The sequence below is a fragment of the Phodopus roborovskii genome, unplaced genomic scaffold (genome assembly GCF_943737965.1).
Source record: "Phodopus roborovskii unplaced genomic scaffold, PHOROB, whole genome shotgun sequence".
In the NCBI taxonomy this organism is placed as follows: Eukaryota; Metazoa; Chordata; class Mammalia; order Rodentia; family Cricetidae; genus Phodopus; species Phodopus roborovskii.
The window spans coordinates 18092943-18120057 of record NW_026126541.1 but is presented as its reverse complement, the minus strand read 5'-3'; the positions used below and the strand labels follow the sequence as shown (position 1 = coordinate 18120057).

At 47.3% G+C, this 27115-nt stretch overlaps 2 protein-coding genes across 2 annotated transcripts; both read left to right on the top strand.

Annotated features, from left to right (window-relative positions):
• Hoga1 (4-hydroxy-2-oxoglutarate aldolase 1) lies at positions 1 to 26278 on the top strand. The gene is made up of 7 exons (XM_051199754.1): positions 1 to 323; positions 14309 to 14437; positions 14590 to 14717; positions 15276 to 15410; positions 15660 to 15756; positions 17404 to 17537; positions 25017 to 26278. Exons 1-7 carry the CDS (start codon positions 131 to 133, stop codon positions 25164 to 25166), a joined length of 966 nt encoding a protein of 321 aa, XP_051055711.1. The 5' UTR covers positions 1 to 130; the 3' UTR covers positions 25167 to 26278.
• Positions 4657 to 5771, top strand: CUNH10orf62 (chromosome unknown C10orf62 homolog). Its single transcript, XM_051199755.1, has one exon. The coding sequence runs from the start codon at positions 4748 to 4750 to the stop codon at positions 5606 to 5608; it is 861 nt and encodes a 286-aa protein (XP_051055712.1). The 5' UTR covers positions 4657 to 4747; the 3' UTR covers positions 5609 to 5771.
• Positions 26279 to 27115: the final 837 nt, after the last annotated feature.

Sequence of the window (27115 nt, the reverse complement as noted above, 5' to 3'; positions counted from 1 at the left end):
CGTGTCCACAGGTTGTGGCTTGAGGACACAGGTTTTTAACTAGGTCCGTTGATCATTAACAGTGGGAGAAGGAGTCCAAACTCAGCTCCCCTGTGGCCGTAGACAGCTGGGCCTCAGCCCTCCTGCAGAAATGCTAGGCCCCCAGATGTGGGCCTCCATGAGGCAGGGGTTGAGCAGGAGCTTGTCTAGGAATATGAAAGGGAAGAAGATAGACATTGCCGGCATCTACCCACCCGTGACCACCCCGTTCACCGCCACCGCAGAAGTAGACTATGGAAAACTGGAAGAGAACCTGAATAAACTGGGCACTTTCCCCTTCCGAGGTAAGAGGGCAGTTGAGGAGCCAGATCCAGGGAGGGGGGCACAGGTCTGACACTGTGGACGGAGCGTCACCTGCCTTTGATTCCCCAGCTGTGGAGGGCTGAGGCACCTTAGCTCCCGGGGTTTTTGTGGGGATCACGTGGGACAGTGAATGAGGACAGGCTAAGACCTGATTTCCTTAAAGTATGACAATTCTTAGCTTCAGAGAACACTTCAGTTTAAGGATCAAGAACACTCTAGTGCAGGGGCTACCGTGTTTCTGCCATCCGGGAGTTCACAGGGACTTCCAGAATTATCTCTGGACCTTCCTTTTACCTTCCTAACTCCCCCAACCAGCATGATCCCCCAACCAGCATGATGTACCCTGGACAGTTTGGGGGAGATTTGCTTTATGAGTTCCTGGTGGTGTTTGATTCCTCCATTCAGCGCATACCAGAAAGTTGGGGCCTATGGGAGGAAGAGCCCAGTGTACAAAACTCCTGCTCTGGCTATCATAGCGACTATTACAGCCCCTCTGTAATCCAGTTTCCTCTCTTGAGAACAGGAACTAAGTCCTCAGGCTCTCAGGCATGGAGCGCAACATAATTTCCCCAAGCTGGTCAACCGTGCAGCTGGCATAGAGGACATAGAGTCAGGGTTCTAGTCATGGCTCCAGCATGCAGCCAAAACATTAAATCTGTTTCTCTTGCTTTCTGGAATAGACTACGCAGTCCAAGGGGCAGATGAAGACAGCTGTCACATGCTACTTTGTATCAGTGTGGACAGCATGTCCTCTAAAGAGGAGATGGGAGCCTGGCCTTGGTGCTTCCATGAGCACAGCTTCCTTCCTTCCTTTCTTTTTCTTCCTTCCTTCCCTCCCTCCCTCCTTTTTTCTTTTTTCCTTTTTCTTCCTTTCCTCCCTCCCTCCTTTCTTTTTTTCCTTCCTCCTTTCTTTCCTTTTTGTTTTTTGAGACAGGGTGTCGCTGTGTAGCCCTAGCTGTCCTGGAACTTGTTCTGTAGGCCAGGCTGGCCTCAAACTCACAGAGATCACCTTGCCTCTGATTCCTGAGTACTAGGTGTGTGCCACCACAGTCCAGCTAGTTCATTTTATCTTTACTGTTAAAGTATTGCTAATTTGTGCTGGTTATTTGAATGAAGAGTATTCATGTAAAACAAAAGTTAAGGGGCTGGTGAGATGACACATTGGGTAAGGGTTCTTTCTGCCAAGCCTGATGACTTAAATTCAATCTCCAGAACCTACGTAAGGTAGAAGAGAACCAACTTCTGCAAGTCATCTCCTGACCTCCACATTCACTCCATGATACCTGTACCCCCCAAAAGAAAATGTATAATGAGTTTTACTTTTTTACACAAATTAGTTAATGCCTTATCAAGTAATATATAAAACCCTACAATAGCCAAGCAGTTAGTCATAACATATGCCTATAATCCCAGCACTTGGGAGCTAGAGACAGGCAGATCTCTATGAATTCAAGGCCAGCTTGGTCCACAGAGGGAGTTCCAGGACAGCCAAGGCTACACAGAGAAACCCTGTCTCAAAAAACCAAACAAACAAAATGGACAATAAATAATGAAAAGAATGCCAGGCATTGGTGGCCCATACCTTTAATCCCAGCACTTGGGAGGCAGAGGCAGGTGAATCTCTGTGAGTTTAAGGCCAGCCTGGTCTACCGAGCTAGGTTCAGGACAGGCTCCAAAGCAATACAGAGAAACCCTGTCTCGAAAAGAATGTGCAAAATCTTTAGCCCGTTTGCAATAATACATGTCAGTTCTAAACCAAAATAGTTCCATTGAAGTACAAATGCCAAATGATAAGTAAGATTTAAAAGCTATGCAGTGGCAGCTTTTGGTGGTCAGCAAAACAAACCAACCACCATTAGCTGTATGGGAAAGAGAAAGTAGGTCCTAATTTGCAGATAAGAGATGTCTTTGGTAGTTAAGAGAATTACAAACTCTGCAAAAGCTTGTCAATAACATACAGAAGCAGCTCTCTGAGACCAAGAGAATGAGAAATGGTGTTAGTACCACAGCAAGCATAGGCTCTTGTGCACAATGCAGACGAGTGTGGTGCACAGGGCTTTATAGTTACAAAAGTGGGCCTTGAATAAGAGTTTCTGTAACCTTAAGCTTTTAAATTTTATTAAGTAATATAAAAGTTCTGTGTGTGTGCCTAAACAAGACCCAAACGATGACAGTATCGATAGATGGGTGCTAACTGGGGAAATCACATAGGAGTCCCACCCTTGGAAAGAGAATTAACTAACTGGTGACTGCTGAGAGAGGGAGATTTAGCTTCTCCCAGGGATGAGCCCCTAATTAGTTATACAGTACAAAGTGGTCAGCCCCAAAAGCATGTACACATGGAGTCCGCAGGTTGTATGTATTATATTCATGCATATGTATGTAACAAAGAAAAAGGAGCCATCAATTTGAGAAGGAGTGACTCAGGGAGACATAGGGAAGGTTGGACAGAGGAAAGGGAAGACAGAAGTAATGTAATTATATTTCAATTTAGTTCTTTGGTTTGTTTTTGTTTTTTTCTGAGTCAGGGTTTCTCTACCTATCTCTGGCTGTCCTGGCAGTCTCTGTAGACCAGGCTGGCAACAAACTCAGAGATCCACCCACTGCCTCTGCCTCCTGAGTGCTGGGATTAAAGGTGTGTACTACCACGCCCAGCATTCATTTCAAATTTTTAGTAAAAATAAAACTTTTAAAAGGTTACAGCCGAGGACTGGAGGGAGGGGTTGTTCGGAAGAGCCAGTGGCCCTGGGCCCATCCCTGTAAACAGCCTCAGAAATGGACTTTGAGTTGTTATTTCCTGTGAGGCGAGTAGACACACTCACAGGGATAGTTCAACAAGGCTAGAGCGATGAGGTTCCCTCAAGCTTTGTGTAGATGTGTGTGCTTGCATGTGGGCATGGGCATGTTGAGTACAGGCACCAGAGGAGGCCAGGGGTGTCAGATCCATTGGAACTGGAGTTACAGTTTGACAAGTGCTGGGAACAGAGCTCGGGTCTTCATCTAGAAGGTAACAAGTGCTTTTGACCCATCTCTCCAGCCCCTCAAATAAATTAAAGATTTATTTATGTATATAAATGCTCTGTTATACATGTATGCTTGCATGCCACATCATAAGATCCCATTATAGATGGTTGTGATCCACCAAGTGATTGCTGGGAATTGAACTCAGGACCTCTGGAAGACCAGCTAGTGTTCTTAACCTCTGAGCTATCTCTCCAGCCCATAACACATTTTTTTTTACAAGGACCATCTGGGCATTTCTGAGTGTGCTACATGTCTTGAGGGAAACAAGCCCAGGTCTTTTTCTAATCTCAAATACATAGGAATTACTCAGAATTGTACAGGAATTTGTGGCAAACCTGGTTAGCCAGCCCACCTGCTCAAAACTCATGATGTGTATTTACCGGGACAAAAAAACCTGGATCTTAGCTGAGCATGGGGGTGCACACCTTGAATCCTAGCACTTGGGAAGCAGAAGCAAGTGGATCTCTGTGGGTCTGAGTTCCAGCACAGCCAAGGCTGTTACAGAGAAACACTATCTCAAAAAGCAAACAAACAAAAAAAAAATCTGGATCTTCAGGCTGTTATTCAGGCAGGATGTAGTTTACCCTGGACTGGCCCCAGGCCCTGAGGCCTGATGTACTCTGCCTTCTCAGCCCGCTCTGTCTGCTCGTGATTGTGACTTCGTATTGTTCCAGAGTGAGCTTCTTCCTGGGCCCTTTCCTTTCTGGACCCTTCCCTGTAACTGAGCTATGGCTGTAGACGATGGGTATATTGTACTGACAGCAGACATGGGTCCTTCAGGAGATATTGATCAGAGATAGATGCCAGATAGATGCCAGTTCGGCTAAGGGGGTCCCAGGTTGTCATGGCCAAACTGAATCACTGTCCTCCGTGCTCTGGGGGCCACTAAATGAGGAACAGTGAGGGAAACCGGAGACTGGAAAGTAAGTTGGACAGAGCGGAAGAATGTCCTGCAAGCAGAAGGCAGAAGCATCTCATAGCTAAATGACACTGTTCCCAGTAAGGGCAGGAAAGGAGACAAGACCCAACCCTTACATAAGGCTTGACAGACTAGGTTTGAGTGATGGGATGGCCTCACCTCACCTCCCCCACCCTCAAAGCCACCCCCTCCCCCGCTGCCTTCCTCACAATGGGGTTCATTGCTGAGGTGTCAGGGCATACTAGGGAGGGTGAGGGAGGTGCCTACCTGCCAGACACCCATGGGACCGGAGCCCTTTCAAGCATGAACCATACCATCTGGGCTCCGCCACTCCCAGCGTGCTCTTAGCTCTGCGTGAGGCCTAGGGCCCTGGCCCTGGAGGACTTCTTAGCGTTCCTCCAGCAACCATCATGCAAGGTGGTGCTGGGGACTGCCCTCGCTGTGCTAGGAGGTGGAGGCCTCATGCTGTGGGCTCAGAGGAAGAAAAGGAAGACAGTCATAGAGTCTTCTGGGGACAGGTCTCCTGAATCCTGCCGAGCAAATGACAGCTGGATCAAATCTCACTTTAGCCGCCTCTCCGACGAGAGGTTGCCCACCCATCACTATGTCGGCTTCAGTGACCCCTCATATGAAAATAAGCATGGGGAGGCCAACACCACCATCCACATGGAGACACTAACCTCCACTCATGGGGAAGGAGGTGTGGCTCTACACCGAGATTCCTTTGCCAGCAAACAGAAGGTATCTGGGACCTCAGTGACCAAAGAGACCCAGAGGGAGTCGGGAAAGACCTCGTCAATAGAGGATGAAACGTGGGCTGCTGTAGCTGCATGTGCCAAGGAGATCGATGCCAAGGGACATCACCTGGCTAATTCTATGCTGCAACGTGCCTCGACTTACCGGCGTGCAGGCCATGTGGAATCCAGAGACATCAGCCCAGAAGAGCTGAAGGCTCTGGAGGAGGTGGAGATAAAACTGAAAAGGAATTTCCTCACTCAGCGGGAAACCACCGTAGCTGGTTCCAACCAAACACACACGGTCTATAGCCAGAGTCGCCATGGTCACCAAAGCCAGCACAGCCATCCAAACCACCAGAACAACCAGAATCATCCTGTTTACTCCAGCCACCAGGGTCATCATCCAGGTCACTTGAGCCACCAGGGTTATCCAAGTTACTCAACCCACCAGAGTCATCCGGGTCACTCAAGCCACCAGACTCATCTGGGCCACTCAAGCCACCAGAGTCACCAGGGTCAGCCAGGTCACGCAAGCCACCAGAGCCATAGTCTGCCCAACCGCAGCCACCAAATCTATGACTCTTGAAGCCACTTAACCATGTACCCCTCCCCCCAGCAGGGCTGGCTCACATACACAGGCCTGCTTTCTCTTCTATGGGGAAACCTATGTGGTCCAGGGTGAGAGGCTGCCACCCAAATCCCTACTTCTGGCCCCAGCTGGTGTCATGAGGGAGGGAGGAAGGGATGCAGCTACAACACCCCGAGGGCCCTGAAGACCCACGAGAGAAGACATGAGGCAGATTACAGGAGCAGCCACGAGCCCCACACTGACTCCACATGCCTGGATGGAGCCAATAAAACCCTGCATGCCCTCCTTCTGTGTCCAGGGGCTCTGTGACCAGCTCAGCTCTGGGCAGGGTTGGAGGAGTGGGTGTGTCCCCAGCAGTCCTGCAAGTGGTCCTTGGCTGGGGACCTCTCACTGCACCAGAGCAATTTCCCTTGGCCAGAGGCCTCAAACCCGCTTGCCTACTCCTGTGGAAGAGGGGGCCAGGGTCAAGCTTTCAGCAGAGAGTAAGCCAAAAGTGGGGCTTCAGGCCCCATCCTCTTGGCACCTTCTCAAGTCCCTGGGGGTCCATGAGGGTCCCTGTGTCCACTGGTCTAAAGCCATAAGAGACACATGTGGGGTCATGTCTCCATTGTTTGAGTCTGTGACAGTGGCTATTGCATCTGCCACCAAATTCGGACTATTTGGAGCTTTCACTTGTATCTTTTGTTTTTTTGAGACAGAGTCTCACTATGTAGCCCAGGCTGTCCTGGAACTCACCACATAGACCAGGCTAACCCTGAGCTCACAAAGCTCTGCCTGCCTCTGCCTCCAGAGTGCCGGGATTAAAGGTTTTTGAAGTAGATGTTTTGCTTCATGTCAAGCCATAGCCATAAGGAATGTATTCTACCCTATGAGGTCCCCGTGGTTCAGAGATAAAATTCCTCTGAGGTGACATAGTAAGAGATCTTAGATCCAGCATGCCCCCAAATCCATGAAGCCCCAGGTGTCTGCTCAGTGATGTGTCCTTGTCCTCTTCCACTCTCGAGGTCCGCCTCTCTGCTTACCCCTGACATCTTCATGCACACCCTACCTTTCTTCTGTCCTATAAGTCTAGCTTTCTCCCTGAGTCTTCCTCCTGGGTCTCAGAGTATGAAATGACCCCAAAATCAAGCAGCCACTTCTATGAGTCCTTAGCCAGATCAACAAGTCACTGCCTGACTCCGAGTAAATCTTTGGCATAGATTTGAGTCTGTTAATGGATTTACCAGGGGTTACCTTGTGGACCTTAGATCTCTCGGGCAAATTACTAAGGATAGCTAAGGTCATAAACACATTAAAGGTGGCCAGTTGGGAAGTATTTTTATTTTCTGGACATTGCTAGTATAAATATGTATGAATTAAATTTTAAATGTTTTAAATTTACTGTTGGCTTCTGATATGTGCATGGAGATCGGAGGGCAATTTTGTGGGGTCATTTCTCCCCACCTTTACATGGGTTCCAAAGATTTAATGCAGGTCATCAGGCTTGCACCATCAAGGTGGCAAGAGCTTTTGAACCACTGGACCATCTCACTGCCCCAAATATATATGAATTTTTATTTACATAATTTTCAGCAGAATAAAGGTAAACGTAAGGAAAACAGGAAGAATTCCTCTGAATGGGAGGGGTCCCACTGGAGGAATGTGCTATATTTGTACATTTTAAATATTTCATAAAATTTTGTACCAGGAAGTGATGATACACACCTTTAATCCCAGCACGTGGGAGGCAGAGACAGGCGGATCCCTATGAGTTTGAGGCCAGTCTGGTTTATAGAGAGTTCCAGGACAGCCAAGGCTGTCTCAAAAAACAAAAACCAACAGCAACAAATTGAATCAGATGTAATGAGGAGGCAGAGACAGGTGGATCTGGGGCTTCTGGCCAGCCTAACTCATTCAGTGTGCTCCAGGCCACAGATACAGCCTCAGGGCCGTAAAGACACAGGTGCTGACAGAGCCAGCCTTCTCACCCAGCTCCTCTACAGGGCAGCCTCTGGGCTGAGCTCTTCCCAACCTTTCTCTATAATCTGAAGGAAGTGTGGCGCATGCTTTTAATCCCAGCACTCAGGAGGCAGAGGCAGGCAGATCTCTGAGTTCGAAATCATCCTGGTCTACAAGCGCTAGTTCCAGGCCAGCCTCCAAAAAGCCACAGAGGAACCCTGTCTTAAAAAAACACAACAAAAAACACCAAAAATTCAATCTGACAAAATTGTGTTTCTCCAACATGCATGTTAATTCCCAGTTCTGTTTCTTGTGCTTATAAGGAAGATTTTGCCGGCGTTCCTCATAGCCCATTTTCATCTTCAAAATTCAGAGCTTGTAGATAATCCATGAGTGCGTGTCAAAGTTTTATTACAGTATCATTGTAAGCAAAATAGCCCAGAGCAAAATAGTCCACTTAAATATAGATTTTGGTGTGGACATTCATTTTTTTATTATGGAAAGAAAAAAGACTATCAGGTGACTATTAAGACTCACAAAAAGAGCAGCTAAGTAGCCACCAGGGTCTGGCCTGAGTCATCTGGGAAGTGGCTGGCCTCCCAGATCTAGACCCAATTCCATTAAAGTTCATTGGGAAATTGCTTAAGCATTTTGTCAGGCATTTCTTCCCAGAGGGAGAAATTATAAATTAGATCACGTTAAAAAAAGAAAAAGTTTGCTCTGCCTCAGGCCTGCTAGTGCAGAGTGGTTGCTTTATACAGCAGACTGACAATTAGCACCTCAGTGAGTCTGTGTTGGTCATCATGTCCCTGTCCCTGACTGAGTGATTCCAGACCAAGCAAGAAGAGCACGTAGTAGGACAGCAAGATGCAGGACCCAGAGGGACAGGGATTTGAGACACCTGCTTTAGGGATTTGAGATGTCCTGGCTGGCTTCAAAGCCCTCTGCAAGCAACTGTGCAGAGGTAGAATGACAGTGGTTGTGGATGGGGAAGAACCTTGCTTACCAGTCCAACCAGGGCCTTGGACAACCAAGCAAGTAGTGTCCAAGACACACCCCCAGTCTGCACGGATGGAGAACACTAGTAGATGGGTGAAGGCTGAGGAGGAAGCCAGAAGAATGGCTGTGGAACTTAGAACGAAGGAGTCCATCTGTTCTCGGTTCTCATCTTGTAGAAGATGCCAGGGAGAGAAAGCTTCCTGATCCCTTCTAAGCAGGGAAGGGCAGCTCAGAGGAGAAAGGCTCAGTGCTCAGACCCTCACACCGGGACTCCAGAGTGACACCTTAGAGAAGGAAGCAATAATGAGGCACCAAGGGGCCATGGTGCCCTTCTGTGAGACACTGCTTCCTTTTGGCCACAGTAAATCCCCAGGTGGCCCGTGCAGCCCGCTCAGCACCCTCCCTACTCAGGCCCACCTGAGCAACTTCCACAGTGAGAAGGGACTTTTGGGGACGGGAGTTGAGCGGTTTTCCCATCTGGCCCAGCCACACTCCTGCTTTAAAGTGAACTTTCTTCCAACTCCTGCACCTACCCACTAGGCTCCAGTATAGGTACTTTACAAAGTATCCCATTTTAACTTCACTGTTGGAGGAAATACCAGTGTCTCCATTTCTCAGTTAAGAAAGCTAAGGTTTTGTTAAGCCATTTTTCTTTTACCTTTTTTTTTTTTAAATAATTTATACACATCTGTGTATGTGTGCCTGTTGTGTGTGTGTGTGTGTGTGTGTGTGTGTGTGTAGACGAGAAGAGGGCACAGGAAATATGAATTGCCCCACATGGGCCCTGGGAACTGAGCTCAGGTATTCAAGAAGGGTGGCAAGGGATTTTAACCACTGAGCCATCTCTCCACCACCCTCCCTTTTCCTTGTAAATTATTATTTTGAGATAGGACCTCCCGATATACCCCAAACTGAACTTGTAGTCAGGAGCCTCCCGCCTTGGCTTGAGTACCAGGGTCACACATGTGTGCCTCCAAGCTTGGTGGCTAAGCCACTTTCTCAAGACCTCTCAGTTGGTGAGAGGACCACCCTGAGAGCTGGTCCTGGCTTTTCTGACAAGGGCCTGTGCCCCAGCCATCCCACCTACTGCTCAGTCCGCTGTTTTCCTCGCCCTCGGTACTGGGGGACCTTTTATGTGATAGATGCAAATGTTTCAGACCTGCAATTAGACAGAAGCCAGGGTGAAGGAGGGGGCCTTTCTGCAGATGGCAGTGCTTTGTGGGACATTTTCCCAGCTGAGCCTTTAGAATGACTCTGCCGTGTAGGGCTGGAATGATCTGTCACTTCACAGAAAAGGAAATGGACACTTGAAGGTCTGACAACTTCCCAGCCTGCATGCTTAGGAGTTGGGCACAGGCCTAGTGCCTGGTTCTGGAGGTGGTGGTGTGAGGGAGTGGAGGGGTCGGAGGGTTAGGGGGCGAGAGGGAGAGTATGACATTAAGAGTGACTTGGGAGTGACTGTAGCTGGGTTAGGGATCACAGTATAAGCCTGTCATAGCCTGAGGTAGCAGATAATTTTGGCAACTAAATAGAAGAGGCAAGATCTTGGTCTTGAAATAGCGGAGGGTTGGTCCAGTGTTGGCTAAATGGGAGCCCTCACTGGGCAAGCAGCTTCTTCAAAGGGGTCGGACATTCCCAGGAAGTAGCGAAACCTCCCGTGCCAGAACAAGAGACTGTACTTTCCCTCTACTGGCAGTGGAACCTAATGCTTCAGTGAACGACACGGAAAAGGGTGTGGTATGAAGTTGAGTGGACATCACATTGTGTCCCCTGAGCGGTGACTCACAGGCATACTTTCTCCTGGTTTCAGTGCCAGGAAACTCTGTGTTTCTCCAGGGCAGCTGCTTTGCTCTTATCATCCAGGTTCTGCATACTGTTAGGGACCACATTTACCTTTTAGCAGTGACTCCTGGGAAAGCTCCCCCATTAAATGTATGGCTTGCTACACACAGCTGTATGGCATGGATTTTGTATGCTAATGCTCTCCTGTTTTATTGCCTTTTTCTTTTCCCACATTCTTATTTCTAAGCCTAGTGTAATAGGCATTGTAATTCTTCACTACTTGCAATTCTCTTTCTCTCTGATTTTTTAAGACAGAGTTTCTCTGTGTAGCACTGGCTGGCCTTGAACTCAGAGACCCACCTGCCTCTGTCTACCAAGTACTGAATTAAGAGGAATACACCGCCACTGCTTGGCTAGCTACTGTAGTGATGTATTTATGATTTATTAAAGTTTGCCTGAGGATTCAGAAAGCAAAGTCAGCCACAGACCATAGAAGTCAGTCACACACCTTTAATCCCAGCATCTTGTGGCTAGAAGGTGGTGGTACACATCTTTAATCCTAGGACTCAGGATTAAGAGAGACTCTACACAAGAGTGAATCAGTCTAAAAGAGAATTATAGCTCATATCTTTAACCCCAGGACTCATGAGAGGTATGTATACAAGACAGGAAGAGCCAAGACTCACTATCAGGCATTGATTCTCCAGCCACTCTGAAGAGAGGCAGCAGGATCCGCCCATTCAGCCGGAAGTAGTCGCAAGATCCAGTGGCCACTGCTTTGCTTCCCTGATCTTCAGCTTGAACCCAGATATCTGTCCCTAGGTCTTTTTAATTGTGTTACAAACTACTTATGGTTTTTATTGCTTGAGACAGGGTCTCATATCCTCCAGGCTGGCCTTGAACTCTTGACACTCTAACTTCCACCTCCCAAATGCTGGGGTTACAGATGTGGTTTGTTTTTTGGGTTTTTTTTTTTTTTTTTAACAGACTTAATTCACTTTATTTTTCTTGTATAAAACCCCTTATGTGGTGGCAACAGCTGGAGCCTGGGTCCTCTGAACAGAGACTCTGATATGGGCTTTCACAAGATGGTCAGTGAATTCCTGATAAGGAGACTTGGTGAACACAGAGATGGCATTAAAGGTGGCCTTGGCAAAGTTGCCCAGGGTGGCAGTGCAGCCCCTGGCTGATGTGTAGCAGTCATCAATACCGGCCATCATCAGTAGCTTCTTGGGCACAGGAGCAGAGACGATGCCTGTGCCTCTGGGGGCAGGGATGAGACGCACCAACACAGAGCCACAGCGGCCTGTCACTCACTTTGCATGGAACAGTGTGGGGCTTGCCAATCTTGTTCCCTCAGTAGCCTCTCCTCACAGGGACAATGGAAAGTTTGGCCAAGATGATGGCCCCTCGGATAGCTGTGGCTACCTCCTTGGAGCATTTAACACCAAGACCAACATGACCATTGTAGTCCCCAATAGCGACAAAAGCCTTGAACCTGGTCCGCTGGCCAGCCGTTGTCTGTTTCTGTACTGGCATGATCTTTAGAACCTCATCCTTAAGAGATGCCCCCAAGAAAAAGTCAATAATCTCGGATTCCTTAATGGGCAGAGAGAAAAGGTAGATCTCCTCCAGGGACTTGATCTTCATGTCCTTAACCAGGCGGCCCAGCTTGGTGACAAGGACCCACTCCTTGTCTTAGGCTTTACCTCCACGAGTCCCACGGCCTCGACCACGGCCGCAGCCCCTGAGACCGCTGCCCAAGCCTCCTCGGAAGCTGCCGCAGCCTCCTAATCCTGAGCCCCCGGGTCCTCAGGGCCCTCCCGCTGCACTGGCGTCATCCACCATTTGGTGTTTTCCCGAAGTAGCTGTTTTTTGGGTTTTTTTGTTTGCGTGTTTTGTTTTTGAGACAGGGTTTCTCTGTGGCTTTGGAGCTGGCTGGCTTCAAACTCACAAAGATCCACCTGCCTCTGCCTCCTGAGTGCTGGCATTAAAGGCGTGCGCCACTACCACCACCACCCTGCACAAATGTGGGTTTTTGTTGTTGTTGTTTGTTTTGTCTTCTTGTTTGTTTGTTTTAATGGAAGGACTTTGTCTTTGTTACCTTTCCTGACACTGATAAAATACCCTGACTGAATGCAAAAAGGAAGTAGAAAGGAAAGGCGATGACTGCTCCCAGGTAGGAGAGGAGAATGTATTGTAGATTAGAGGGAGAACAAAGCCAGAGGTAGGGACATCTGGGAGAGTTCAGCGTGGATGTGACCCTGAGCCGAGTGAGGAGAGAAGGGAAGGGGAGACAGGGAAACAGAAGCAGCAGTTAAGGTGAAAGGTGCAAGTGACAGGTAACCAGAACCGCTAGCCAGAACCACGGCAGGGGCAGGCCGGATTCTCCTGGGAAGAGCCTGGGGTGAGGGTGGGGCAGCTCAATCCCTGGGCTGGAGAGGGAAGTGGGGGGGGGGGTTCACATACCCAGTGACTGGTAGTGACTGGGGGATGCTGGCTGGGTGGCCAGGTCTGCTTTGATATGCTAAATAGGCACCTCAGCAGTTTGTCCCAGGGTTTGAGACTTAACAACTTAAGGGGCAAAGGGCTCATTTAGACTCAATTCCTGAGGTCACATTGCATCCTGGAGGGGTGGACATCACAGAAGCAGGAACTTGAGGCAGCTGGTCACTTTGCACCCACAGAGAGCAGAAAGCAATGGCTGCCCAGCTCTCTTTCTCCCCTTTGGGATTCTCCAGAATCCAACCCAGGGAATTGTGGTGCCCACAGTGGGCTGATCATCTCTCTTCAGAGAACCTAATCAAAACAACCCCCCCACAGGCACTCCCAGAGGCCTGGCTCCTGGGTGATTCCAGAGCTCATCAAATTGACAATTGAGGTTAACCAGCACAGGCATGGAGAGGAGAAAGGAAAGGAAAAGGAAGTAAATGGGAAAACGAGTCTGCTAACACTCATTTCCCTCAAGTTCTGCCAAGCAGTCGCTTCTGCTAGGCTTTCAGAGAATTAAAAAAGTTGGCACAGTTAACTGATATGGGTTAGAAATTTCTCAAACAAATGGTTGATAAAACAGGAAGGTAAGCTGGTAGCACATACCTTTAATACCAGAGGCAGATGGATCTTTATGAGTTCAGAACCAGTCAATGCTACAAACAAAACCAAAACCAGCAGGGAGACAAAAAAGAAAAAAAAGACAATGAGATACCACCTTTGACACAGAAAAATGACAAGCGTTAGTTCTGGGGATATCGAGAGTCGGCATGGATGAACACTAGCAGCCTTCCTGCTGTGGGCTGTGTGTTGACCAATGGGAAGCCTGGCACCCAGGAAGCTACACACAGACGACTGTCACACCTAACTATGGGAATGTGAAAGGAATTCCTAGGCATAACCAAAGATCTTTCCAGAAAATGTTCGTTTTAGCATCATTTGCAGCAGCAAAAAAGTCTTAATGTCGTCTAGGAGAGACTGTAAAGCATGGTCTAACCGTGCAGTTGAACAGTGTAGAGAAATCGGGCAAAGGAATCAGCTTTGCATTCTGTTCTGCTGCAGACAAACTCAAAACAACACTAAACAAAAAGCAAACTACAGATTACATATGATATGCCTGGTTCCATTTCTCTGAAGTATAAATCGCCTTATTCATGGATCCTTATATATGTTGCATGTGTATAAAGACACAAAAGAGCAATAAACACCAGAGTTGGAGCAGAAAGCCCAAGTGAGAGGTAATGGGGAGGGTTGTCATGGATGCAGGGACCATGGGTGCAGGTCATGTTATAGACTGTTCTTTCTGGTATGCTTAAAAGTTTCACACAAAGGAAAATGGTGGATACACTGCTGTGCATCTGTTGAGAACCCTCTATGTCAGGACCGGGATGGGAAGGGTGGGTGGAAAGCCATGGTGGAAAGATAACCCTGGGGACTGTTCCTGAGAGAGGGGGTGGGTGGGTTGCAGTGATGGGGGCTCTGTTGTAGGCTTCGTGGTCCAGGGCTCTACTGGAGAGTTTCCGTTCCTGACCAGCAGCGAGCGCCTGGAGGTGGTGAGCCGCGTGCGCCAGGCCATACCCAAGGACAAGCTCCTGATAGCCGGCTCTGGCTGCGAGTGTGAGAATACAATGCCTTGGGACCTGGGGTTGCTGGGCTGTGGGGGATCCAGGCTCCTGGGCCCTGGGGTTGGGTTCTGTCTATTGTTTTGCCCCTGCCGTGGGACCCATTGAGGCCCTTTTGCTCGCCTTCTCCCCTGTCCCTCACTGCAGCCACTCAAGCCACAGTAGAGATGACGGTCAGCATGGCTCAGGTCGGTGCTGATGCCGCCATGGTGGTGACTCCCTGTTACTATCGTGGCCGCATGAGCAGCGCTGCCCTCATTCACCACTACACGAAGGTAGGTGGGAGGGGTGGGTGTGGATTAGAGGCCTGGGACCAAGAGGAGGTTGCAGAGAAGGAGGCCATGCCTAAGGAAAAGCTAGGAATGGAGTACAGAGCCTATATCGTGTTAATAGTCACTCGAGGACCTAGGTATAATGCCATCATGTACCAACTGTGTGACATTAGACCACTTACCTAACCTCTCTGTATCCGTGTCCCTTAAAACAGGAAGAATAAGGGATGGAGAGACAGCTCCATGGTTAAGAGCTCTTACAGATGGCCTAAGTTCAATTCCCAGCACCCATGTTGGGTGGCTTGCAACCATATCCAACTCCAGCTTTAGGGGATCGGACACCTCTGCTTCTGCAGGGCTATACAAGCTCTGCAGCATGCATAGCTTCTAGCTGTGTCTGATGTGCAGACGGCACTCAGAAACTTCCCATCATTGCTACCCACACTTCAGGAGGCAGACCTGTCACACCGCCCTGTGGTGACATGTCCAGGGCCCGTGAAGGTAAGCCTCCAGCCCTTCAGACCCAGCCACTTGTCATCTCCTCTTCTCTGGGTCCCACAGGTTGCCGATCTTTCTCCAATCCCTGTGGTGCTGTACAGTGTCCCAGCCAACACTGGGCTAGACCTGCCTGTGGATGCAGTCGTTACGTTGTCTCAGCACCCGAATATCATTGGCATAAAGGACAGTGGTGGCGATGTGAGTGGCAGCAGCTCCCAGACTGGGATCTCCTCCTCTTTCTCTGCTTTCAGCATGGTAGTTTCTAACCCAGAGTAGCTCTGAGACCTGTGTCAGCCCCATGCTTGTTGGGTGGGCTCCCTGTGGCATTGCCTGAACTTTAGGGCATCTCTCTGGACATTGGGCTGTATTTTGACAGCACAGGCCCAGCCTGACCAGGCTGGTTGTTGAGTTCTGGGACCAGCTCTCACACTTCCTTTACTGCAATAGGTGACAAGGATCGGGCTAATGGTTCACAAGACTAGCAAGCAGGATTTCCAGGTGTTGGCTGGGTCAGTTGGCTTCCTCCTGGCCAGCTATGCTGTGGGTAAGCCTCCTGCTGCACTCAAATGGTCCTGACCAACCAAGATGCACCCAGTTGCTGGGACTACTGGGAGAGACAGGGAGGTAGGGAGAGGGGGCAGGCCTGGGTCTGCACGGAGCAGCTGTCTCAACTCTGGGTGCTTGGCCTTGACGGTTTTGAGTGGGGGGGGGGAGGCATAAGAGTACAGTGCTAGCCCATAGAGATAGATGCCTGCAGTTGGTAAAGACCCAAATCCATGCTTAGACTACAAAATTAGCTCCTCTGTAAATCAATCTCTGGGAACAGAGGTCTCAGGCCTCTGTTCTAGGCCAGGAGTCCACCTTCCTCTGCCTCTGACCATGGGACAGAATGAACTGTCAGACCTGGGGGTTGGGATGGGCTCTCTGGCTGACTTGTCAGATTCTCTTGCAGTCCAGCATCCTAGCAACGCCACGTAGACCAACTGTGTGAGACAGTAGTGGTCTCCATTACCTCCAGGCTCTGTGACCTCAGCTTTGGCCCATCTCCCTTTACCATCGTCCTGCACCTAATGTGCAAGATGCAGGGAGGGGCGTTTGTAGCGCTTTCCTGAGATACAGGTGGGGAAGGCCCAGGGTCTGGAGGTGGAGGCAGCTGAGCTGTGGTTTCAGCCACTTATACCCCAAGTAACCCAAGTGAAGACACCAGCCCTCACTGGGCCGGCATTTTACCCTGAAAAATAAAGTGATCAGAAGATTAGAGGCCCAGCCCCATCAGTCACAGTGCCTAACACATAATATGTAATTTTTTTTTTTTTGAGACAAGGTCTTTCTATGTAGTCCTGATTATCCTAGAACTTGCTATGTAGTCTAGGCTGGCCTTTGCATTACCTGCCCCTGCTCCCTGAGTGCTGCTGGGATTAAAGGCATGCATCACCATGCCTGGCTATGAGTATTTTTTGTTTTAAAATAAATTTGTTCTTGTTAAATTTTTAAAATTATATCTGACCTATTTTGTATACATATGTGTATGGGGGGTGCATATGTAATGGCACACATGTGGAGGTCAAAGGACAACTTTGGGAAGTTGTTCTCTCCTACCACATAAGTCCTGGGTATTGAACTTGGGTCATCAGGCTTAATTGTAAACCCCTTTTACCCACTGAGCCATCTCACTGGCCCCATAGTAGGTGTCTTTTTTCTAGTCTAGAACTACCATGCTTAGGGTTACTCCCAACTCATCTCAGAATCACATTCAGAGGCTGAGTTTCACATCATGAAGCCAAGGGAAGGAAATGCCCAAGCTCCTGACCCCACATCCAGGCTGCTTTTCCACTCCATACGAGTAGTGGGCCAGTTAATAGAGGAATACGATTTCAGAATCTCCGTTCCTATTTTCCTAGTCCCTAAGGTGTCAAGATCCTGTTGGGGGAACATGGTAGGAGAAGGGACTGTCCTGTATGTAGGCTGTTCCCTGCCCTGCCACTGGCTCAGAGCAGTACCTGACACACACACAGGCAGCCTTTGCCTCTGGAAGTACACACTCTGGACACACAGAGCATGCCTGTGACATGGCCCAAGGAGTACAGACATCTACATCCTGTGTTCCCAAAATGAAAAAGCGCGGGGCCCAGGCTTTGGGATTCTCTGTAGTAAGTGGCCCTGACTGACGTTCTGTGTCTCCTTTGGGCAGGAGCTGTTGGGGGCATATGCGGCCTGGCTAATGTCTTAGGGGCCCAGGTGTGCCAGCTGGAGAGACTCTGCCTCACGGGGCAGTGGGAAGCTGCCCAGACACTTCAGCACCGCCTCATCGAGCCCAACACTGCGGTGAGCTCCCAGCCTGGGTTGGCACGGGGTCCCTGCTCAATCCTTCCTTTTCAGAATGTCCATTTAGAGAGTGTTCCCACTGTGGGAGCCCCTGCTGCCTCCAATTGCAGAAAGAGTGAGGCCTGTTGGCTCTCAAGCTTCAGAGTTCATTGGAACTCCCATGTGGGCCAGTTTAATGTCCAACCCTTTGAACATGCACTGAAACAGTGTCCCGAGTGGCAGCAACCTCAGTGACTTGAGACCATACCTAGAGGCTCAAAGCCTAGAGACAGTACACCATGGCTTTACAGGAACCTCACAGGGTACAGAAACCATCAGTCGGGATGACTACAGCAGGGGAGAACTGGGGGTACAGATACTGACAGAGTGACTAGGACAAGGCAGAACTCGGGATATGGATACCAACAGTCCGAGAACTGGAGATCTTCCAGAACAGTCCTCAGTCATGTGTTCTGCAGTTCAGACCTTATGCTCCAGCTCTTTTGGGGACAGGCAGGTCAAGGAGAACTCAGCAGGAAAGCTGGCCAAGATCAAGGCTATTTTGACATCTGAAGACAACTGAAAAAAATGTACATCCTTATTTTATTTTATTTATTTTGTGTGAATGGAAGTTTCTGTCCCACCCCATCCTGCAGCCTTTTAATCCCAAACAAACACAAAGAGCGTTATATTAATTATAAACTGTTTGGCTGATAGCGAAGGCCTCTCTTTAATTATTATCCATTTCTATTTATCTATACATCTCCACATGGTCTTGGCTTACCGGAGAATGCCCAGATGTCGTGCCTTCCCAGTAGCTACATGGCATCTCTCTGGTGACTCACTCTCCAGTCCTCTTCCCAGCATTCTCCTAGTCTGGTAGCCCCGCCTGTATTTCCTGCCTGGCTACATCCATTGGCTGAAAAGGTTTTATTCATCAATCAATAAGAGAAACATATATTCACAGCATACAGAAGGACATCCCCATCAATTCTGAAAGAATCTTACTATGTTGCCAAAGCTGGATTTGAACTTGTTGGCTCTTGAGATCCTCCTGCCTCAGACTCCTGAGTAGCTGGGTCTGTCCTGATTTTGCATTTGGATTAATGTGAATGTTTGCTGATCACCTTCTCTGTATCCTCACCAGCATACCTGTTAGGCTGTCTTATTTCAGCTCTTTTGACATTTGGGAAGTAACATGTATTTCTAGTGGCTGAGGATGCTGAACATCTTTTCAGGCATTTGCTTGTCACAGCCTTGTCAGGCAAATATCTGTCTATGTCCCGTGCTCATTTTATTTCTGGTGCTGGAAGTTGTATGCAGGCCTCACACACAGCCAGACATGTGCTTTGCCATCCACCTTCAGTCCTGACTGGTTGCTTTCTCTATCTCTCTCTCTCTCTCTCTCTCTTTTTTTTTTTTTTTTTTTTTTTTTTTTTTTTTGGTAATAGCCCTAGCTGTCCTGGAACTCACTTTGTAGACCAGGCTGCACTCAGACTCACAGAGATCTGCCTGTCTCTGCCTCTTGAGTGCTGAGATCAAAGGCATATGCCATCACACCTGACATCTTGCCCATTTTCTAAGTGAATGTCTTTCTTAATTGTTAAGTTTGGAAGAACTACATGATGGGAGATGTCATTATGTTTATATGTTTTTTATACTGGTTAATAATAAAGCACTGTTGGCCAATAGGAAAGGAAGATAGGAGGGACTAGGAGACAAGGAGGAAATAGGAAGTAGTAAGGAGGAGTCAAGATGGAGAGTCTGGAGAGAGCTGGACGCCAGCCGCCTCCCCGGTAAGAGAAGGCCCTGTGAAAATACATAAATCAACAAAAATGGGTTAATAATTAAAGACAGAGCTAGCCAATAAAAAACAAATAACCGGGCCAACAGTATTGTACCAAATACAGAGTCTCTGTATTATTTGGGGCTGGCGCGGTAGCAGGACAAGACTGGGTGGCGGGCAAAAAAACTGTACACCTTACAGATGGCGCCCAACGTGGTTAATAACTTACAACTACACACTAATCCTTTGCTGGATGTGTGCTTTAAATATTTTCCCCTAGTCTGTAGCTTGGTTTTTTGTTTTTGGTTTTTTTCATTTTACTTATATGCTTTTGGTCAATCAAATTTTAAATTTTGCAGAAAAAAATTAAAATTTGTTGAAGTCAAATTTATCAATTTTCTTTCTTGAATCATACTATTAATGTCAAGCCTAATGATCAGCACTAGTTGCTAAATATATTTTCCTATTTTGCTTCCTAAAAGTTTTATAGTTGCATTCTAAAAGTTTGTGACCCATTTTGAGTTAATTTTTGTGTAAAGCCTGAGACTTTGGTCAAGGTTCCTTTTTTTGCCTATGGATATCCCCTGCCTCCAAAACCGTTAGTTGAGAAAGCTTTCTTTCCTCTGTTGGACTACCTTTCTGCCTTTGTCAAAAGTCAGTGGGGCAGATTTGTGAGAGTCTATTTCTGGGTTCTCTAGTCTTTCCATTGATCTGTGTGTCTGTACCTCCACTGTGCCACAGTCTGGATTGTTAGCTGCAGCATAAGAGTTCAAATAAGTCTTGCAAGAGGCTGCTTCCTTCTATTTGATTCTTTTTATCTTCCTTAAAATCACCTGAGGTAATTGATTCATTTGTCTTTCTGTATTAATTTTAGAATAATTTTGTCTACATCTACATAAAAACAAATCTTACTAGGAATTGTCATTGTCAACCTGTAGACCACTCTGGGATGGCAACATCTTCCCTGTGTCATTGTTCAATATTTTTTATTCTTGAGACAGGGTTTCTCTGTGTCGTTTTGGAGCCTGTCCTGGAACTTGCTTTGTAGACCAGGCTGGCCTCAAACTCACAGAGATCTATCTGCTTCTGCCTCCTGAGTGCTGGGATTAAAGGCATGGATTACTACATCCAGCTACTTCATGTTTTTTTAGGTAAGCGAAAATGGTATTTTAATTTCACTATCTATATTCATTGCTAGTATTTAGAAACACAGTTCTCTCTCTCTTTCATCTTCTCTCTCTGTCTCTGTTTGTATGTGTGTGTAATGCAGATGACACCCAGGGCCTCAAGCATTCTAGGCAAATTACTATATCACCCATCGAGCTACATTTCCAGTTCTACAGCTGATTTTTAAATATGTCTCTTACATCCTGTAGTTTTGCTGAACCCAGTAGTTCTAGGAGGGCTTTCTTGTTCATAGACTCCTTGGGATTGTCTACGTCGACAATCATATCATCTACACACAAGGGGAGTTCATCATATCCATTTCCACTCTACGTCTTTCATTTGCTTTTCTTAATGTTTCTGCACTGACTAGGACTTCCTATCTAGGGTGAATAAAATTCCTGGTTCCTGATCTTAAAGAGAAAGCACTCGGTCTTTCACACAAGTATAATGCTTGCTCTAGGTTGTTGCAGATGCTTTTTATTAATCGAGGATACCACTCTCTATTCCCACTTGTCTATGAATTTTTACAAATCATCAATGAGTCAAATGCGTTTTCACTTTGACTTATATGATCATGTGACTGTTCTTTAGCTTGCTAACATGGCGAACTATATAATCAATTGAAAAAAAGAGTTGAGTTATTTATTTTTTTAATTTATGTGTATAGTTGTTTTGCCTACACATATGTACACCACGCGCATGCCTGGTGGCCATGGAGGCCGACTGAAGTTACAGGTGGTTGTGAGCTACCCACATAGGTGCCGGGAACCGAACCTGGATCCTCTTGACCACTGAGCCATCTCTTCAGCCCCAAATCACTTGTTTTGTTTTTGTTTGTTTGTTTGTTTTTTGAGATAGATAGAATATCTCTACATAGCTCTGACCTGGAACTTACTATGCAGACCAAGTTGGCCTCAAACTCACAGAGATCTGCTTGCTTCTACCCCTCGAGGGCTGGGATTAAAGGCAGGTGCCAGGCTAATCACTTTTCAAATATCAACACCTAAGTGCATCCCTGGGAAAACCTCATGTAGTCATAGTATGCGTTTGTTTTGCTATAATGCTGACATTTCATTTAGTGATATTTTGCTAAAAATGTTTGTCTGTATTCATGATAAGTGATTTTTTTCTCCTTCCTTTCCCTCCTCTCCCTCCCTCCTTCTCCTTTTCTCTCTCCCAACCATCCTTCTTTCCTCAGTGAGTCTGATTCATCAAACGAACTAGGGGATTTCCTTTGCTCTTAAGTTTCCTGGTACACATGATTTGGAATTGATATGAATTCTTCTTCAAACATTTCGTGGAATTCTCCAGTTGAAACCATGGTGATTTAATGGGATAATTGGACTACAGTTTTATAAGGTCGTGAGCCACCATGTGGGTGCTGGGAACTGAACTCAGGACTCTCAACTGCTGAGCTGTCTCTCCTCCAGCCCTTTTGTTGGAACTTTTATTTTAAAAGTTTATTATTATTATTATTATTATTTGGGGTTGCACATGCATGTCTCACTGCACATTTGAAAGTCAGAAGACAACTTTGTGGAGTTGGTTCTCCTACTTTTTTGTTTGTTTGTTCTTCAAGACAGGGTTTCTCTGTATTATTTTGGAGCCTGTCCTGGCTCTCACTCTGTAGACCGGGCTGGCCTGGAACTCACAGAGATCTGCCTGCCTCTGCCTCCCCAGTGCTGGGATTAAAGGTGTGCGCCACCAACCCCCGGCGGTTCCAGGGATGAAACATTAGGCTTGCCTGGCCAGTTCTTTGCCTCCTGAGCCGTCTCCCCAGCTCCTGTATGGTGGCTATCCTCAGTCCCAAATCTGAGCTAGAGAACTCACCATTGTGTTGATCCCTGGTGTGTGAAAAGGGCACAGGTCCATCTTTCCTCTTCAATCTATCTTTCAGAGTTTTCTTACTTGGTTTTTGAGACAGGGTCTCACTGTACAGCTCTGACTGGCCTGGAATTTGCTTTGTAGACCAGACTAAACAGCTCCTAGAGGTTTACCTGTCTCTACCTTCCAAGTGCCGAGATTAAAGACTCATATCCCACACAGAACAGATTGTACTGCCGGTTTTCTGTAATGTCCAGAGTGTTCGTCCGTGGTTGCAGAAGAACAAGCACAAATGTCTCTGTCTTCTCAAACATGAAAGGTTTAAGTAGTTTCCCAAGTTGAGACTCTTCCCACCCTGAATATTCAAGTAGTTGAAAATAATATTTAGAAAAGTGGGTATATAAAACCGAGAACATTACTTACCTTAGGTTTGAATATCTTATATATACTTAAACAATTTATAATCATTGTACTCTTCTGGCTTTAATGGGAACGAACTTATTAAGACATTTTTTTCCTTAAATTTATTTCCAGAAACAAAATCAAACCAACAAACAAAACATTGCCCAGGCTGCCCTTGAAGTTTCTCTATAACCCAGGCAAGCCATGAAGTAATGATCCTCCTGCCTCTGCCCCCAAGTAGCTGCCACTAGGCCCACCTTACCTTGATTGTGTTTTTGCTTTTAAGTTTTACATCAGAGGCAAGTATCTAAGTTTGTTCCAAGCCACTATCTGTTCACCAACTACATAGCGGCAGACACTCTGTAGCAAGGGGTGAGTGTGTCTAGGTTCCTGCCTAGCTTGGGTCCTCTCTTCAGTTTTAGAGCTGAGAAGGAAGGGGTCTTCTTCCTGGATGTGGAGCTTCCCCACGGAGTGACTCTCAATAGTTCTAAGAACTTGCAGAAATGAAACCTAGCTAAGGAAGCCCGGGCTGCCCTCAACACTCTGGCCTTTCCCCTGGGGAGGAGTCCTGGCTTTCTCACTGTCATCTACCTGCAGAAGAGAAGGGTCCCACACCTGCACCCTGCCAGGACAGGAGGAGGTAGTGTCTCCAGCAGTCTTGGGAGCTGCTGTGATTTTAATGGTGTTTTGTCATCCGATGCTTGAGTCATCTCTATGAGTAGGTGTTGATATAATCTCACTTTACAGAGGAAGTGGTGTTGGCTGCCCCCATGGGGAGATGGGAAGCCCCTCCCTTCAGGCTGTGCCCTCCTGTGCCAGCCCTGGGCACACACTCAGGAATGCCTGGAACACCTTGTTGCTGCTGCCTGAGCTGTAGGCTCAGACACTCCAACAGCAGCCTGATGTCACTTTATTGCCCTGTTCTTGTCCAAGGCATGCTCTTCTGCTGCCTGCCCCCTCCAGCCAGCCTCCTGCCCCAGGCTATATTTAGGACTTTCTAAGGTCTTTCTCACCCAAATGGCTAGCCTTTCTCCAGGCCTGAGAAGGAAGCACACAGGCTGTCTTCAGCACCCACGGTAGGAACAAAGTTTTCTCCAGGTCCTACATGGTCCATCTTCTTCTAGAGGTTTTGGCCAAGTACAAAAAGCTTCAGGCTTTTAAAAGCCAGGCTGTTAAGACACCATGGGTGGGGGAAACATTCATTTGCTGATGACGGCTGACCTCTAGTGGTGGATAGTGGAGACAGTTATTCAACATCCACCCAGCGTTTCTGCACTGAACATTTACCCTTAAGGAAACCCAGACCCAGAAGTTTCCCTTCTCCCCAAATGGAGCTTTATTAAGTAATGAGTTCTTTCCTGGTTTTTAGGTCATCGAAGATCCATTCCCATATTTCCGATATAACAAAAGGATAGAAACTGGATGCTTTATTTATGCTGTAAAATTCCTTGTATGATTTTAAACTGTGGCAGTAGCTGTAGGAGCCTGACTGTAATATGCAAGCTTTTAGAAATCATTTTTCTAGGGAAGAGAGGATTCTCAGATAATAGTACAATTATACAACAAACCTCCTTTGGCTAATCCTGTATTATTTTCTGTGAAAGCATTTAAATAGGCCCAGGGAGGAGCTATGGGTGTGTGTGGGACCCTGATGCTGGAGACTAAGGATCTGGACTATGACCAAGGCTGTCATGGAGCCATCTCCTTCCTTGCTAAACAGGTCTTCTGTGCTGCAGGGACCCAGCACAGGTGGGACTCTGGTGCCCAAGCTTTGCTGACTTCTAGGACAGCCTTCTATCCCAGCACTAGGGCTGGGTGCTCGGCTTCTTCTGGAGTAGTTTTCATGAAAGGGGGGAGTGGGAAGGAAAGATAAAGAGGTAAAGAGACAGAGAGAGGACAGAAAAGAAGAGGGAGACAGGAAAAGTCCTGTCTGCCCCAAGGGGAACAGCAAGAAAGAGAGCGTAGTGGGCAGGGGTCTGCCTTTTAAAGGGGACCTTTGCACCTGCATACTGACCAGGGTACTGCCTGAGTGCGTTCTGCCATGTGACAGGGGCAGACCAGCATTATGCCTGAATCCTTAAAGTAGTTTTTCTCGAAACTCCCAAAGGGAACCTTCCTATTCAGGCTGAGTTTCTCTATGACTGACCCACTTCTGGTATCCCGATCTGGATTCTCAATGCAACCTGCACCACAGATTAAAGCTCTTTACCAGAGGGTGGGGATCCCAACTTTATGAAGCAATGGATGCCAAGGTTCAGGTTAGGTGTGTCTGAGGTGTGGGGGTTCCACCACAGTCTCTTCTAATCAGTACTTTTCCTCAGGTGACACGGCGCTTTGGAATCCCGGGGCTGAAGAAAACCATGGACTGGTTTGGCTACTATGGAGGCCCCTGTCGTGCCCCCTTACAGGAGCTGAGCCCTACTGAGGAGGAGGCCCTGCGCTTGGATTTCAGCAACAATGGCTGGCTCTGATGACAAACTGGAGACACCTCGCCTGAGCCTTGGGACTTCTGTTCCCAAAGCCTGAAGAGGAGCAGAGCATTCATTAGGAATTAGGGTTTGTCTTAGTCACTGTTCTATTGCTGGGAAGAGACACTGAGACCTTGGTAGTTCTTATAAAGGAAAGCATTTAATTGGGGCTGGCTTACAGTTTCAGGTGTTTAGTTCATTATCATCATGGAGGGAAGCATGGTGGCATGCAGGTAGACATAGTGTTGGAGAAGGAGCTGAGAGCCCTACATCTGGATCCACAGGCAGGAGGAAGAGAAAGCCATTGGGCCTGGCTTTTTTTTTTTTGAAAACTTCAAAGCCCGCCCCCAGTGACACACTTCCTCCAATGAGGCCACACCTCCTAATTCTTTCAAATAGTGCCACTCCCTAAGCATTTAAATGTATGAGCTTATGGGGCCAATCTTATTCAAACCACCACATTCCACTCCCTGGGCCCCCTAGACTTATCACCATATTATAATACAAAATGCATTTAGTCCGCTCTCAAAAGTTCCCATAGTCCATCACAGTCTCAAGACTGCTAAAAAGTGCAAAGTTCAAAATCTCTTCTGAGATTCATGGCATTCTCTTAACTGTAACCCTCTGTCAAATCAAAATCAAAAAGCAGATCACATACTTCCAACACACAGGATATTCAGTACCATTCCAAAAGGGTGGAAAGGGAGCTTAGTGAGGAAATACTGGGCCAAAGCAAGTCCGAAAATCAGATGGATAAACCCCAAACTTTGCGCCTCCATGTCTGATGCCAAAGCATGCTTCAGATCTCCAACTCCTTTCAGCTTTGTTGACTGCAACACAGTTCTCTCTCTTGGACTGGTTCTGCCCCCTTAGCAGCTCTCCTCAGCAGGTAACCCATGACTCACCCAGACTTCACTTTCACAGCTCCATGCAATGGCCTCTCTGACACAGGTCTGGCCCTAGTGGCTTTCCTTGGGTGAGGAGGGAGAGTCCACAATGCCTTTCTTGTATCCTTGATTCTAAAGTCAGAACTATGTGGCTGAAGCTGCCAAGCTCTGCTGCTTGATGGGGCTGGAACTTGTCCTCCTCGTTCAAATACATTTTCATTAACATTCTGTTTTTGATGGGTTTCTTCGCTGTGTCAGCTTTTCTTTAATTATGTCTCACAAGTTGAAAGCTTAGGAGGGTGGGACAATTTCTTGTTCCTTCTGTGGGCATTTCTCTTCTGCCCTAAGGTGGGTGAACCAGGGAACCTAGTGAAAGGGTAGGGAGTGTATCTAGAAATCAAGGAAGTTGGTTACTGAAGGGACCGTTACATTACTTCTGACTTGTGCATGATGCGGCTGGGGAGTTGGGGATGACCCTAACTGTCTACATTCTGACTCCTTCCAGAGGAAGCAGTCACATGGGAAACCTGATCAGAATGTGTCCCTTGTTTTTGAAAAGCCTCCAAGCAGCATTCCAGCCACAAGGCCCTCTCTTAACACACATGTCATACAGTCTTATCTCTAGCTTTGATCTCCACCATTTAGTGACCAAGATAGCCTAGTGCCTTGTCACATTAGAAAATAATGACACTTGGTGGATAGACACCTGTCTACACTTTAGAAGACTTCTGACCAGCACAGGTATGAATCTTGGGGACTTGGACTGAGAGGGATCATGCTTTTCTCTTGTCTAAAGACACTCTACTTTTATTATTGAAATGGATTACTTTGTTACTATAATAAAACATAACAAGTGAAACTTAAATGCTTCTGCAGTAGATTTCCTGGCCAGATGCCAAGGACCTTGCTAAAGGCAGCAGAGCCTGAAGGATGGTCCTTTTCTCACCACTGAGAGAAGCCTTAGTAATTCCAATCAAACAGCCTACTATTAGAGGGTTAGCCTAGGAAAGCTTAATGATTATTTTTATTGTGTATGCATGTGTAATTACTCATGCAGGCAGTGTG